Here is a 15,880-nt window from a genome sequence, read left to right on the forward strand (position 1 = left end):
GGCCCTGCTTTCCAGGACTCTAGATTGCCACTGAAACAGAGATGCTCGAGCTTTAATACAGATATCAATGTCAGCCGTACTTAAAGCTTCTCTAAAGCGTGAGCAAAGGCGCGTCCTTCCCAGCGCCCTGGGCCCCCTCTCACAGCCGGTCGCGCCCCCACACGGAGGGCTGCCCACGCCCCTCCGCAGGGCTTCGGGCAGGGCTCATGTTCCTGGGGCTCTGACACCTCCTTGCCCCAGAAGCCACGACCTGGAGGGCGGCTGTGGGTTTGGGAGCCAGAGAGACCCCGCTGCTGGCTGGGAGGCCTTTGAGGGGCCTGCGTGCGGGACGGCCCAAGGCTTCAGCAAGACCATGTGCATGGGGCCGCAGCACGGCGAACCCCAGCCCCCCAGAGCTGTGGGCAACACACAAAGCCAGAACCGCCCACCCATGTGAAAGGGTCCCTCCCAGCGTGGGGGAGACAGAGCTGACCTATGGTCTCGGCCTGTCCTCCTTGGGCCCCCTGCCTGTGCGCTCCCCCTCCCTTTAGGGAGGATGCTTCCCTTAGCACCACTCACTCGGCCTGAGCCTTGGGGAACTAGACTGCACCCACCCAGCAAGGAGCACAGTATGGGGGGTGCAGGCCAGGGAGCAGCCGAGCCGCAGTCACTGCCGGAGCCGCTTGGCTTATGTCCTTCAGCCCGGCCCAGCCCCTCCCTGCGAAGTCCTCGCTCTGCCTGTTCACCCGGCCACCTGCGGGGCCTCGCTTCTGCGCTGATGTGGGTGAAGCGTGGTTTTACACGTATGTCTGTCTCATCGCTATTTATAGGCTCCCACAGGTTTTAGCAAATGGAAGACGAAGACATCCCAGCTGAAGAAGGGGCCCATGGGGCCCAGCCTCCACGCCGAGGGCTGTCCTTCACGGAGCAGGGTGCAGGGGGCGTGTGGCGCGGCCCAGCGGCGGCCTCCTCATGCCCACCGATGCCAGTGCCAAGCGGACCTGGTTCAAAACAGGACCCTCAGTCTTACTCCTGCAGCCCTGGACCTCCCTCCAGACCCAGCGCTGGCACATCACAAACAGGCATTCACTGTCTGAGAAATAAGCCCTTGTCCAGACTCCTCCCCCACAAGGGGCCTGTATCAGGAAGGCGCCAGGATTGCAAATCAGAGAATTAAAGAATTGGAACCGGCAAGGGTTAAGCTCAGAATCAGTCATCTGAGACTTTGACCTCAATTACCTGTTACCAATCCGCCCAGAGCCTCTTTCCGACACCTGGCCTGGTCCCCTGCAATTCAGCCTCACCCCTCTCTCTTATCAGCCCTGTTCATCTACCTTCATTCACTCCAGTGGGCTGCCTCCCTGCCCTGCCCCTCTTTGGCCTTAAAGCTAGGAGCGGCCTACATATTGCAGAGCCCAGTTTCAAATGAAGAGTGAGGCCCCTTGCTCAGAACTCAAGAACTTCAAGGCAGCCAGTGGTTAATAGAGCATTCAACAAAGGGTAGAGCTTTCTGCGGCCTGGACACTACCCAGAGTATACGCCCTCGAGGCCCAAACTGACTCAGACCCTCTCGGCTGTCTTTGCCCTCAGGAGCCCAAGATCTCTTATAAAGACTCCTCGGCAGCTGACCATTCACCCCCCAACAAAGTGGGGATCTTCATAGGAACCTGATGGAGGAACAACTTGAAACTGCCCAGCCAAAGAAATAGTCAACCAAGGGAAAAAGCAGCTCATAAAATGGGACAAGATATTTGCAAGTCATGCAGCTGATAAGGGGTTAGTTACTATCCAAGTAACAATAGCAAGAGCACAAACTGGCTAAAAACCAGCAGAGGCACTGAACAGACAATTTTTCAAAGCAGACACGTCGACACAGGAACATGGGAGATGCCCAGCGTCACTGATCATCAGGGAAATGCAAACCCAAACCACCTGAGGTACCCCGCACACCTGCTGGGACGGCCGTCACCCGGAAGATTCAAGAGCAAGTGTTGGGGAGGATGTGAAAGGTAAATCAGCTCAGCTGCCATGGAAACAGTCCAGAGGTGCCTCAAAAAATTGAAGATACGACAACCATATGATTCCGGCTTCCCACCTCTGAGAATAAATCCAAAGGAGATGAAAATAGGGTCTCAGAGAGGTATCTGCACGTCCAAGTTGACTGCAGCATGAGTCCCGAGAGCCAAGATAGGGAGACAATCTAAATGTTCATCAACAGGCAGATGGATAAAGATGTGGGCTCCATAGGCGGCGGAGTATTACTCAACCATGACAAAGGAAATCCTGCCGTGTGTGACGACATGGATGGACGTTGAGGGCCTTAACTGAGTGTGATAAGTCAGGTGGAGCCAGACACACACAGTACGGTCTCACTAACGGGGCACGATAACAGGAGAAAGGTAGTAGCAGGGGCTGGAGCTGGCGGCAGGGGAAGATCTTGGTTAAAGGGTGCCAACTTCCAGTGAGAGGGTGAATACGTTCTGAGGATTTAGTGCAAAGCCTGGTGATTACTTGAAGACACCAAGAATGTGCATTAAACATCTTGTCACCAAAAAGAAGTTGGGAGATGTAGGCCAAGGCCAGGGTGGCAGCCATATTACAACATACAAGTGTATCAAGTCTGCACCTTGTCTACCATGTGATGTGTCAATTATATCTCGATAAAGCTGGGCAATAGTAACCAGGCTGAACCTCAGGGGCCAGCTGTGTTCTGGCCACACTGGCATCCAGGTCTCTGCTGCAAGCTACAGGTGGCTTCAACAGGAGGACGGTGTTGTCAGCGCCCCAGGAGACAGCTGTCAATGTCTGAGGACATTCTGGCCGTCCCACTTGGGGAGTGAGGGAGCAGGTATTAGTGAGTCGAGCCCAGGGACGCTGCTAAACATCCCACAAAGCACAGACAGACCCTACCAAGGAGCATCGGGCTCAGCATAGCAGTCATGCTGGTGGCCCTGCTTTCGGAAAATGCTAGAACTTTTTCTTTGCAGACCAGTCTTCCCAAATCAGAGATGAGGCCTCTGGTGTTAGATTTCAGTAGCCAGAGACATGACCAGGTGAGGCCGCTGGCCCACTTTCAAGGCCTCCAGGGCAAGCATCTGGGGACCCTTTCTTTCCCGGGGTTCTAGGGAGATAATCTGCCCTTTGGGTCCTCTGAATCGTCTCTGAACTTCAAGATGTGGCCTGGGGCTCTCAGCATCTTCTGTCCTCACCCCCAGCCGCTGCCCCTTTAAGAGAAGTGGGCAGCCCAGAACTTAACAGGCACAATCTTTGCCCAAGTATTATCTGTCAATAATCATTAACCCCACGACAGGAGGGACCACGCCTCAGAAATCAAGGTCCCCTACCTTGGGAAGGGACCAGTGCATGGAATGCAGAGCGTGATGAGCCGGGGAAGGGGCTCCAGTTCCGGAACGTCACACCTGTGTCCTCCCCGAGTCAGAACTCGGGCTCCCCCGCGCCTCTGCCCCAGGGCCCTGTTCGCCCGTGTGAGCTTGGGCCTTTCTCAAAGGCGGCTTTTTCTCCACGTCTCCACGGCCCCTGAAGTCCCCCCGTACACGTGCAACCATCCCAGGTGTGACTGTACAACCTTCTGCCTGTGTCTGGGGTGGCGGCGGCTTGTGTGCAGGTGATTCCCCCAAGGAAGTGGGGCGTGCTCTCTCCCCACCCTGGTCTCTCCACCTTCCTCAGCACTGCTCGGGTGAGGTGCTGTGTGGGCATCTGCTCCTGGCGCCCAGCACAGCCCCCAGATTGCCTCAGCGCTGCATCCCCATAGCCTCGGGTGTGGGGAGCCACCAGGATCTGGGTGAGCATCAGGGACACCCAGAAGCAGGAGACCAGTCTGGGCTGCGCCCACCCCAGGAGCTCGTCAGCACCCCAACGAGCGGCACTCAGGGTCCTGGCCCCCCATCTCTGCCAGCGATCGGCCCGTCCGGCTTCCTCACTTCAGCAGCACCGGGCATGAGGCCGCGGCTTCGCTGAGCAGCGTTGGTGGGTGACCGCTCGCCCCAGCCCGCGCGGCCTCCGTCTCCCCTGCTGCGAGACTGAGTCTTTACTTGCTTTTCCATGGGGAGGGCAACCTCGTCTGGCTCATTTGTGGGGGATCCTGTGCGCTGAGACACTAGCTCCTGTCCCCATCTAGAAAACAGCCTGTTGGGGCGTCGCTCACACGCCCTGACGCACATTTAAAGTGAACAACTGGGTGAGCGGAGCAGACCCGGCCCCCCCGCCACCCCAGCCCTAGGCAACCCCGAATCCACCTCCGCCCTGCGGCTCTGCCTGTCTGGACGGTCCTAGAAGGGCGTCAGGCAGCACGAGGGCCCCTTCCCTGCGGCTCCGCCGCGTGTGCAGGGCCGGAGCGTGACTCACCCGGCTCCTTGGGAGTAACCGCCCGCAGCGGGCACGCACCCTGGCTGCCCCCGAAGCGGGGCACTTGCTGGGCACCGAGGGCTGCTTCCACCTTTGTCCTTGGGCAGCCGCGGCGCATATTCATGCCCTCCACGTCTCCCTTGTCTGGGCTGTTCACTCAGGCAGGGCCTCGCCGGCCACGAGGCAGCTCCCTGTTCAGTCGCCTGAGGCCCGTTTCCCCAGGCCGGCCCGCTCCGTCCCCACAGCAGCGCTCCGGGTTCCGGCCTCCCCAGCTCTGGTCCCGGAATCGCTGCCCTGGGCTCCCTTCGCCGGCAAGAACAGAGTTTGGAGGGGAAGGAAAGTGGCTTCATTTATCTGTCGGCCCGGCCCGGGTCTGAGGCCGCGGCCCACCCAGCAGAGAGCAGGGGGTTTAACCCGTGGCACCGCACCGGGAAGGGGAGGGGGGCAGCGCCCCGTCCCGTGACGGGGGCCTGGTGACCCGGCTGGCATCAGCCGGCTTTCGTCACCGTCTGGCGGTCTCGGTTCTGTCTGTGCCAGGGCCTGCAGGGGCTTGGTCTTTGCAGGAGGCCCTTCGTCCTCGGAACAGGAGGAAAGAGCGAGACGCTCAGGTTCAGCGTCCGAGGCAAGGTCTGTGGGGCGCAGAGGCGGCGCGCGTCTCCCTCCCGGGCGGGCTGCGCCACCCCTGCTGGTTGTTATCTGGTGGGTCTCGCCCACCCAGTGCGTGTGGAAGGTGTCTCCTTGGGATTTCGATTTCCGTTTCCTTGACGACTGCCGATGTCAAGCACTTTTTCATGAGTTTATTGGCCATTTGTGTGTTTTCTGTGGAAAAACACATTTGCTCTTTTTTTTTTCAGGATCTTATTGGTTTTATTCAGTGGCTCGTGAAGCAGGCGGCTTCCCATCCAGCAGAGAGAAGATGCTCGGCGTTGCCCAGGACTGGACGTCTGTAGGCAGCGCGAGAGAGAGCAGGGTGAGGAGGCTGCACCACAGAGCGGGCTGCGGGGCGGTCAGACCACCTTGCTCGGGAGGGGCAGCGTCTACCTGGCAGGTCACCTCGCCATGTCAACCAGGTGACTCTGACTGACGGATCTAAGTCCCGTTCTGGGAAACTGCCATTCCGCTCAGCACTCGCTGTAGGTTTGCTGCGGGGGGGCTTAGCATAAGTGGGGCCTGATGTTTTTCTCAAACAATGTAAGTGGCTTCAACTCACCCACATAAAGGGATCAAAATTAAACTTACTCCCCAGAATTGAGCCAGAGACAGTTCTTTTCAGAGGATGGCCCAGCGCCCGGCCCGTCGTCATCACTCCAAGCTGGCTGACGTCTCCAGCCACCAGCCCCGGAGGCTTCCTGCAGCCTGGGCGCCACCTTCCAGGAGGGGCAGTTAACCAACTACAGCAAGATGCCCGCAGGTGAGATCACCCCTCAGCAGGTGTGGGTGCTGGGACCCCCCCCCTTCCTGGCCAGTCCCTCTCCTGGGAAGACCCAATTCATCTCCCACACCACACACGTGACCACCACCGGGGCCCTCTTGGGAGAGGACTTCAAGGTGGTTAAACTCTGCCTGGTGCCTGTATCGAGAAGCTCTGGCAGATGCCAGGACATCAGGGGGGCCAGAGGGGCCCTCAGTGGTAGCCCGGGACTCTGCCCATATTTTTAATCAAATTGCCTTTTGATTACTGAGTTGCAAGAGCTCCTTATGTATCCTGTATCAGATCCACAATTTGCAAGTACACCCCCGGTTGTGGGCTTCTTCCTTTCTTGGTGGTGTATTTGAGGTGCACGAGTTTACAATGTTGAGGACACCAGCAACACTTTCTTTCCCTTTGGTTGCTTGTGCTTTGGGGTCACAGCTAAGAATCCCACGACGAACCCAAGGTTAAGAAACAGAATAAAACGCCTGTGTTTCCTTCCGGGTCATTTGCAGTTTGATGTTTCCCTCTAGGTCTGTCTTCCACTTTGAGCAGGTGCTTGTGGGGGTGTGAGCTAGGGGCAAGCTTCGCCCTTTTGTGTGTGGTCTTTGTCGCTCACCATGCCAAGTATCTTCTCCCAATCTGTGCTCACCCTGTTAACTCAGTTATGATGTCCTTTGCGGAACAGAACCAGACTGCCTTTCCCAATGCAGGTTGTTTCTAGAACTTTCTTTGACCCAAATTCTCAAGTTTCCACGGAGCCTGTGAGCCCATAAGAGAGACAGACTAATCGACGCTCAAAGCTTCAGGCCAGGGCCTCCCCGGTGGTGCAGCGAGTTGAGCACCACGCTGTGAAGCTGTCTGCAGCCTCTGCAGTGCAGGTTCGATTCCCAGCCAGGCAGGGAAAAACCCACATGGCATGGCAGGACTCTCCTGCCTCGCCCGCTGCTCCCCTCAGCAGTGGATTTCAGTCAGTCTGCCTGTTCTGCTCCCTGCTCTGTCTCTGGTGAATTCTCTCATCCTCTCACACCTCTGGCTGTACCCCAGCTCTTGTATAAATAAATAAATCTTTAAAAAAAAAAAAAAAAAAAAGCTTCAGGCCAGACAGGGTAAAGAATCAGGCAGTCATCTGTCAATCATTTAGCATTTAGAGCTAATCCCCTCGCTCCCAAAGGCCCTCCGGGGTTGCAGACAAAGGTCAGGTTGACCAGACATTTTATCCTTCCTTTATCTAACTGCCCATAAACCCTGAAATGATGTGCAGGAAGTAGCAGGAAGATAATGACCAGAAGTACAGAAGTCACATCATAACAAGAGAGTAAACTATCACGACTTGGTGACGGGCATTAAGAACTTTCTGGTTCTTCGAAGCCACACACCCCCGATCAGGAGCTCCTCCCGCGGCCCTGCTGCCCTTCCATCTGACCAAGGCACACTGGCAGCTCCCCGCACAGGTGCCCCCCACTCCCAGCTGCCTCTCCCCACCCCTTCCCTCAGCAGCCCCGAGGTTTCTCCCCTTCTCTCCTCCGAGTCCTCCCTCCTCTCTGACTCCTGGCCGGGTCTCCAGGACAGCTACTAAGACTTCTTCTAGAGTCTTAACTAGCGGGTGTCTCCCCAAACTCTTCTGCCTCAAGTTCCCTTCTCTCCATTCGGGGCAAACTCTCTGCCTTCGGCGTCTGTACCCCCCACCCTGCCTGGTCTGTGCATCCGCCCCGTGAGCTCCCGACTGCTCAGTGTCCCATCGGCCCATCGCAGCCTCTGAAAGTCCCCGCCCCTTCCACAGAGTGGCCCTGCAGCTCGCGTGGCGACACAAGGGCAGCTCCGTGGCCCGCGCCTCTGCTGCAGGAGGCCACCAGGCCCCAGGACGGGGCAAGTGCGCTGCTGGGCACGCAGGAGGGTGCTGCAGGAGGCCTTGATGCCCCAGCCAGATAAGACACTGGCAAGCAGTGAAGCCCAAAGGGCCTCACACCGTGGGGCCGAAGCTAGAGGGCCTCACACCGTGGGGCTGAAGATTCCTTGTGCCTCACACCGTGAGGTTGAAGATGTAACATTTCTTTACTTTCTGTTCTTGGTCATAAATAAGAAAAAATTTCCCAAAAAAGTACATTAGGCACTATATTATATGCATCAGTATATTGCAAATAAACGGCATGGAAAATTAGAAACTAATTATTAAACAATTTGGCCTACTTGACAATGGAAGACAACTTATTGAATATGCCTGACAAACATTACAATACAATAATCATAGCAGGTCCTTCTATTTTATTTTCTCTTGAAGTTTCTTGGGAAAGTTTTTAATATGAAGCTATTTGAGTTAAGGAATTTCTAGGTAGAAAAAGTTCTGATAGCTGAGCAGCAGCTGGTCTCCGGCTGAAGGTCATGTGAATAGAATAGTCCTTTGATGCTTAGGCTTTAGCTGATAGGGATGCACTGGCGGTTAGTCACTGTTTTAAATAATTGTCTGAATGAAAAAATAAGTAGCTTTAATGTTAGGTTTGGTTTATTATCTGTTAACCTTGAAAGCTGCTGTCTAGCTGAGACCTGTAGGGGCCAGTAGTCTATGGAAAACATAATACACTAATTGTTTATGCTTTACACATGATAATGTATTTTCTTATTATTATTACTAATAATGAATAAATAAAGACCTGCTGAGTCTCTCGGCAGAAGATACTAGCACCTCACCAAGTGTCGGTGTCTCCTCATTCCCTCAGTCCTTAAGTTTTCAGTTCTTTCGTTTTCGCCTAGGCCGTCTCATCCTTTCAGGAACCCCTGACAAGACGTTTTGTCGGAGGCTGGTCCCCGGCAGGAGGGGCCGCGTGGAAGACGAGGGGAGTTGGGAGCGTGAGTCCTGAGCAGGAAGCTTCCAGGCGGGGCCACCAGAGTCCCCTGCACTGGCTCCAGCCGCTGCCCTCCAGAGAAGCCCCTGAGCCCCAGGTCCCCACCTAGTGAGCCTCGCCCTGGCCCTGCCTTCGGGGCGGGGACTGGTGCAGCCATAAAGCTGAAAGGGTGAGAGACAAAGGCTGACTGCGGAGGCGAACCCGGAGCAGAGCACACAGGTAGGTCCTGCGGGGACACTCGAGGCAGAGGAGGGCGGAGGACAGGAAACAGCCCCGGGGGAGCCGAGGGGCCCGGCCCAGAGGCGGTCCTTCCCGCCAGGGCCAGGGGAGAACGTGCAGGGTGCCCAGACCCGCAGGCGGCCCAGCACCAGAGTGACCGCGCATACACTCTGGACTTTGGGTGATCGTGCCATGTCACCGGGGGTTCAGGGTGTCGCGCGCACCGCTCAGGGCAGACGTCCGCAGCAGGGGCAGGCGGCGGCCACATTCATTTTTGCTGTGAATCTAAAACTGGTCAGAAAAGTATTTGCTTGCTTTTAAAAAAAAAAAAGAGAGGTTTGGCCAGAAGGTGCTAGCAGAATAAGTGCTCATCCCAGAGTCTCCTGCTGGCTCTGGATCTGCCCCCCATCTCCTGCTCGAGTGCATGTGGGTGCCTGGGCCTCCCGCCAGAGCCAGGGAGACAAACGAGGCAGGCAGAGGGAGGGCCCGTGGCAGGCCATGTCCGTTTGTCCAGGGAACAAAGCCACCACTGCGGGAGCACCCTCAGGGGAGGAGGGAGAGCGGGGAGGATTCTAGATGCATCTCCACAGCCATCGCAGGGCAGAGACCCAGCAGAGAAGAGCTGAGTATCTCATGAGCTGACAGAGGGCACCCGGCAAACACCTCCCCCATGCACACGCCCAGAGCTGCCTGTCGGGGTGCAGGCTGGTATCCTAGCACCAGGGGCCCCCACATAGCTGTGACTGAGTTAGGCCAATGCAGACAGCACCGTGGAGAGGTCAAGTTCGACAGCTTTAAAGGGAGACCACGGTTCTGACAGGCACGGGGGCCGCAGGGAACCTCAAGCTGAGGGGCCCCCTGGTCCAAGACCAGCCGGTGGAAGCCCTTCTCCCCTAAACCAACTGACTTGGCATCTCTGCTGCATTCCAGAGCCATGGGGGGAGAGCGCCCAGCACTGGGCTGGGCGGTGGCGGCCGTCTTGGCGCTGCAGATGCTGGCGGCAGCAGAGCGCCCTTCCCAGGCGGCGAGTGCCAGCAGCCAGGCCGCGGTGTTTGCAGACCTGAGCGCCCAGGAGCTGAAGGCCGTGCGCAGCTTCCTCTGGTCCCGGAAGGAGCTGCGGCTGGAGTCCTCCAAAGTGCAGACGGTGGCCAAGAACTCGGTGTTCCTCATCGAGATGCTGCTGCCCAAGAAGCAGCACGTGCTGGGGTTTCTGGATAAGGGGCAGAGGCCCCCCGTCCGGGAAGCGCGGGCCATCATCTTCTTCGGAGCGCAGGCGCACCCCAATGTCACCGAGTTTGCCGTGGGGCCCCTGCCCCATCCCTACTACCTGCGGGAGCTGCCGCCCAGGCCCGGGCACCGCGCGCACTGGGCAGGGAGGCCCCTGGGGGAGGTGGAGACCGAGCTCCTGCACGGCGTCCTGCAGGAGTCCACCAGGCCGCTGCACCAGTTCTTCCTGGACACCACGGGCTTCTCGCTGCTCAACTGCAGCTCCCGCTGCCTGACCTTCACCGACGTGGCGCCGCGCGGCCTGGCCTCCGGGGAGCGCCGCACCTGGTTCATCTTACAGCGCTACGTGGAGGGCTTCTTCCTGCACCCCACGGGGCTGGAGCTCCTGGTGGATCACAGGAGCACGGACGCCCGAGCCTGGGCGGTGGAGCAGGTCTGGTACAACGGCAAGTTCTACGGGAGCCCAGAAGAGCTGGCCCAGAAGTACCACGCTGGGCAGGTGGACGCCGTGGTCCTGGAGGACGTGAGCACCATGGGCCAGGTGGGAGAGACCCCCGAGGAGCCGCCCCTCTTCTCCTCCTACCAGGTGCGCGGGGACTTCCCCAGCCCCATCGCCGTGCCCGGCCCGCGCCAGGTCCAGCCCGAAGGGCCCCGCTACCGCCTGGAGGGCAACGTCGTGCTCTACGGGGGCTGGAGCTTCGCCTTCCGGCTGCGCTCCTCCTCGGGGCTGCAGGTCCTGAACGTGCGCTTCGGCGGCGAGCGCGTGGCCTACGAGGTGAGCGTGCAGGAGGCGGCGGCGCTGTACGGGGGGCACACGCCCGCGGGCATGCAGACCAAGTACATCGACGTGGGCTGGGGCCTGGGCAGCGTCACCCACGAGCTAGCCCCCGGCATCGACTGCCCCGAGACGGCCACCTTCCGGGACGCGCTCCACCACTACGACTCCGACGGCCCCGTGCGCTACCCGCGGGCCCTCTGCATCTTCGAGATGCCCACCGGGGTGCCCATTCGGCGGCACTTCAACTCCAACTTCAGCGGGGGCTTCAACTTCTATGCTGGGCTCCCGGGCCGCGTGCTGGTGCTGCGCACCACCTCCACAGTCTACAACTACGACTACATCTGGGACTTCCTCTTCTACCCCAGCGGCGTGATGGAGGCCAAGATGCACGCCACGGGCTACGTCCACGCCACCTTCTACACCCCCGAGGGGCTGCGCCACGGCACCCGCCTGCACACGCACCTCATTGGCAACATGCACACCCACCTGGTGCATTACCGCGTGGACCTGGATGTGGCAGGTAGGACCCGAGGGGGGCGGGAACAGCCCTCCAGACAGACCTCCTTACTGAGCAGTAACGTCCCCTCCCCGGGGACACTGCACTGAATCTCCTGGAGGGGCAGAACTCGCCTTCCGCACCACAGCTAGTTCTGTGGCCCCCGACAGCCCCACCGCGCCCCGTCTGCTCTGGGATGCTGTCTAGAGGGAGCCCGTCCAAGCAGGAGGCCCGGCTCTCATCGTCCTTCTCCCACGCACCTGCAGGCTCCAGGAACAGCTTCCAGACCCTGCAGATGAAGCTCGAAAACATCACCAACCCCTGGAGCCCCAGACACCGCCTGGTGCAGCCGACTCTGGAGCAGAGGGGCTACTCCCGGGAGCGCCAGGCGGCCTTCCGCTTCAGAAAGCCCCTGCCCAAGTACCTGCTCTTCACCAGCCCCCAGAAGAACCGCTGGGGCCATAAGCGCAGCTACCGGCTGCAGATCCACTCGATGGCCGACCAGGTGCTGCCCCCGGGCTGGCAGGAGGAGCGAGCTGTCACCTGGGCCAGGTGAGGGGCGCGGGAGGCTGGGGAGGGGCTCCTCCCGCGTCCCAGGGCTCCCGTGTGCGTGTGTCTGCGCTCCTGCCGGGAGGTTCTGCGCTGTGTGTCGGGGTGCCTGTGTGCGTGCGTGCCCGGGCGTGTGCCCCAGTGTCGGGGAGGTGTGCTGAGCCCCGGAGCCTCAGCTGCCAGTGGTCAGGGCTGCCGACTCGCAGGTGGCGCGCTCTCCTTTGGGGGAGGCGGTAACCTTCCCCGTCACCGACCCTGAAGACATTCCCAGGGGGCTGGGAGGACCCCGGGCCCAGGGCCACCTGCTCCTCTGCATGCAGGTACCCCCTGGCCGTGACCAAGTACCGGGAGTCTGAGCTGAGCAGCAGCAGCATCTACAACCAGAATGACCCCTGGGACCCTCCTGTGGTCTTTGAGGAGTTTCTTCAGAACAACGAGAACATTGAAGACGAGGTACGGCCCCACCTTCCTCCAGCCCCAGCCGCCCCCCACACGAGGGATCTGTGCCCTCCCACCCCCCGGGGGGCAGGCTCCGCAGTCCCCAGAGCTGCCTTCCTTAAAGCGGGGGCCGAGGGGCTGCAGGAAGTTCCCAGACCCAGCCGGGAATGTCGGGGCCGCAGAGGCACCATCCAGCCCGCGGAAGCCACCGTCCCCCTGAGCCCCCGCCCTCTCTTCCGCAGGACCTGGTGGCCTGGGTGACGGTGGGCTTCCTGCACATCCCCCACTCCGAGGACATCCCCAACACCGCCACGCCCGGGAACTCCGTGGGCTTCCTGCTCCGGCCCTACAACTTCTTCCCAGAGGACCCGTCGGTGGCGTCCAGAGACACAGTGATCGTGTGGCCCCGGGACCACGGCCCCAACTTCGTCCAGCGCTGGATGCCCGAGGACCAGGACTGCCTGAAGCCCCCGCCTTTCAGTTACAATGGCACCTACAGGCCCGTGTGAGGGGCCCGCCCCCCCCAGGAGCCCCAGCGCCCAGAGAGGGACAATAAAGGCCGCAGGGCTCGGCGCCGTGTGCTGCTTCTTGGGGGAGACACAGTGGCGGTGAGACCTGCACCAGCCGTGTGGGGGTGCACACGACCCGGGGCACCTGGAGCGGCCGCCACTCTCCTGGGCCGGCCGCACCCCGGAAAGGCGTGTCTGAGCACAGCGGCTCTGGCAGGGCAACGCCAGGCTGGCCCGCCCCCGCCCGTTGGTTAGAAGGAAGCTGGCAGCCCCCTCCCTCCCGGGGAGGCCGTGGGGACCAAGCCCGCGCCCCAGACCAGCCCCAGGGAGACAGAAGAGCCAGCAAAGCTGCGAGGCCTCCAGCCTCCGATGCCGACATGGCCCCGAGGGCTTCTGTGGAGCTGCCCCTGAACACGGGGCGGGCGTGCAGGGGGGCGGGGGGGCCTGCGGTGTCGCTTGTGATAGCCAAGGCCGGAGACGTCACACCTCCCGGGAGAGCGGGCAGGGCGGATCTCCCAGGCCCCGCCACGCCGGGCAGGCGCAGGGGTGAGGAGAGGGAGGGGAGAGGGCGTTGTCTGCGCGGGGCCGGCGGCGGGCACAGCGTGTGAGGGCGGAGGGGTGGGCACGGTGGACACAGCTGGGGCGGGAACCAGGCAGGCGGCGCCGAGGCAGCGGCTGCAGAGCCTGCGGGGACAGTCCGAGGGTCTGACGCGCCTGGTCAAGTTGAACGTGCCTGTCGCTCGGGACTCAGAAAGTCCATTCTGTGGCTTCCCCTCGGGAACCTTCTCCCCCAAGAGTAGGCGGAGGAGATGGGCACAGAAGCCCATCACGGCATTGCCGTGGGCGCGGGGAGCTGGGGCCAGTTCCACGCCCACCCCTGGGGTGGGTAAGTCCGCAGGGCCCGGCGCCGGCCACGCCAGCTGGGCTCCTGGGAAGCAGGTGCTAGGATGCTGAGATGGAGTGAGATTTTGGGGGGAATTTCATCATGGGGGGAAAGAAGGAAAGAGAATTGGGCACAAGGAGCCAACAGCCTCATCAGACCTTTTCTGTCATCCCGCGAAGAGCTCAGGAGCGAAGCCTGCCGGGCGGAGTCCCGCCGGGCCGGGAGGCCGCCCTCAGACGGCGACCTGCACCGTCATTGCCCCGGGACCTCCCACATTAGTGGGTGTCCTCGCTCGGAAGCTGAGCCTCAAGCAGCCGACAGCTGAGGCATCCGCTGGCCACACGCCCTCAGCTGGGCAGAGCCCCTTCCTCAAGAGGCCTGAGCGGTGCCACCTCCCCAGGCCCCCACAGGCGGAGGCAATGAACACAGGGGCAGAGAGCTACCTCCGGAGATGTTTAGAAGGAACGTTGGGGTGGGGGGTGTGAGCCAGAGAACCAGGAATGGCACAACATTACTTAGCAAGTTAAAACACAAGCCCACACACAAGCCCTCAGGGAAATGCGAATTAAAGCCACGGCGGCATCGCAACCCGCCAGCCAGGAGAGCTGCGCTGGCTCGTGGTCATCATGCCCAGTGCTGGTGCAGACAGAGAAACAGGCTCCCGGCAAGAGGCGCAGCAGTTCCTCTGGAAGGAGCTGGAGTTTCTTATAACTCCGCGCCCTCGCCCCCGCACCCGCAGTCCCGCCGGTGGGCATCCCCGAGAGCGGAGACGTCTGTCCACACCAACGCCTGTTCACCGTGTCCGCGGCGCATCTCCTCCTCGACAGGAAGCAGCCCCGCGCCCTCGGTGGACAAAGAGCCGGGCCAAGCCTGGAGGGACAGAAACCACGAGCAGCAAGGGGGGGTGAGGGCCGAGCCGCGCCGCGCACCCGCGTCTCCAGCAGAGGTCAGTCCCGGAGCGCTGCGGCCCCCACGGCTCCTGCGCTCCTGCGGGCCGCGCTCCAGCCAGAAGCCACCACGAGGGGAGGATGGACCGGGAGGGGGGGGGCGGGGATAAGAGGGTCTTTGTGTGATGGAGACTCTGCGCCTGGATTGTGGCGGCAGTTCCACAAATCCACACCTGAGATGAAACAGAATAGCCCCTGACACGCACCTGCGCGCACCTGACACGCACCTGACACACACCTGCGCGCACCTGACACGCACCTGCGCGCACGGTGGACGAGCACAGGCTCAGGCCCGGCCTCGCGGAGGGGCGCCGGGGGGTTTGCTCCTGAGTCACAGCCGCGGGAGGCGCTGCCCGGGGAGTCGGGGTGACGGGGTGTGGACTCGCTCTAGTATTTTTGCTGCCTCGCGTGAGTCTGTAGTTTCTCCAAGACAAGGTTACTTTTAAAAACACACGCAGCCCCCGAGCGGGGGTGGTCGGGCGCGCGGCTCTCGGGTTCCTGCGCCTGGGGCGGCGCTGGCCGGGCCGGCAGGGACAAGTGTCACTCCGGGGGCGTCGCCCCCGCCAGCCCCCCACGGGCAGCCGTGGAGCAGGAGCCGCCTGCCCGGGCCGGACACCCCGCGGGGGAAGGGGCGCCGCGCGACCCCCGAGGCGGCGCGGGGGTCTCTGTGCCGCACCCTCGCCCGCGGCGCCAGGCGGCAGAAGGGGGGCGCGCGGGAGCCCCCGCCCTGGTGCCCCCACCGCCCAGGGGCGCCCTGGCGCCGGAGCCCCGCCCCGAGCCCCGCCCCGAGCCCCGGCCCCGCGCCCTGGCCCTGCGCCCCCTCTCTGCGCCCCCGGCCCTGCGCCCCCTCTCTGCGGGTTCGGGGCGCGGAGCGGCACCGGCGCGGCCCGGGCGCTAGATGGCGCCGCTGCGCTGCTGCGCCCCCGACCGCCCCGCGCGCCCGCGTTTGCCCCGCGGGCCCCGGCGCGGGTCCAGGCGGCGGGGGCCGAAGACGCAGCGCCAGGTTCCGCCCTCCCGCGGGGAGGGTCTCCCCGAAAGACCCGCGACTCGCGGGGTCTGTCCCTGAATCTCACCCCCCACCGCCCGGGAGGCCTCGGCGCCCCCTCCGGGGTCTGCACGGACATGCCTGCGGCTTCTTTCCCGGCCCCCACCCGGCTCAGCCCGCGGGGTTTCCGTTCTGACCGGGGAGGGGGAGCAGCGGGCTTGCCAGAAGGCGCGCTCGGGACGGACAGAGCC

At 61.7% G+C, this 15,880-nt stretch overlaps 2 protein-coding genes across 2 annotated transcripts in view; both read left to right on the forward strand.

The window, feature by feature from the left end:
* The window catches only part of CNTNAP2 (contactin associated protein 2), a 1,162,155-nt gene that overhangs the window by 780,348 nt on the left and 365,927 nt on the right, over window positions 1-15,880 (forward strand). The gene's annotated exons all lie outside the window — the stretch shown is intronic.
* Window positions 6,623-12,871, forward strand: LOC119248227 (amiloride-sensitive amine oxidase [copper-containing]-like). Its single transcript, XM_037515209.2, has 6 exons — window positions 6,623-6,636; window positions 8,507-8,817; window positions 9,748-11,342; window positions 11,585-11,870; window positions 12,188-12,320; window positions 12,548-12,871. Exons 3-6 carry the CDS (start codon window positions 9,752-9,754, stop codon window positions 12,812-12,814), a joined length of 2,277 nt encoding a protein of 758 aa, XP_037371106.1. The 5' UTR covers window positions 6,623-6,636; window positions 8,507-8,817; window positions 9,748-9,751; the 3' UTR covers window positions 12,815-12,871.

Source organism: Talpa occidentalis, unplaced genomic scaffold (genome assembly GCF_014898055.3).
Source record: "Talpa occidentalis isolate TD23 unplaced genomic scaffold, MPIMG_talOcc4v2.1, whole genome shotgun sequence".
Classification (NCBI taxonomy): domain Eukaryota; kingdom Metazoa; phylum Chordata; class Mammalia; order Eulipotyphla; family Talpidae; genus Talpa; species Talpa occidentalis.

Excerpts from the sequence above, each read along its gene's own strand:
- LOC119248227 (XM_037515209.2), top strand. The coding sequence starts at position 9,752 with ATGGGGGGAGAGCGCCCAGCACTGGGCTGGGCGGTGGCGGCCGTCTTG. Across the intron at positions 11,343-11,584 it reads CGTGGACCTGGATGTGGCAG|GCTCCAGGAACAGCTTCCAG; the intron begins GTAGGACCCGAG and ends ACGCACCTGCAG. Across the intron at positions 11,871-12,187 it reads CGAGCTGTCACCTGGGCCAG|GTACCCCCTGGCCGTGACCA; the intron begins GTGAGGGGCGCG and ends CTCTGCATGCAG.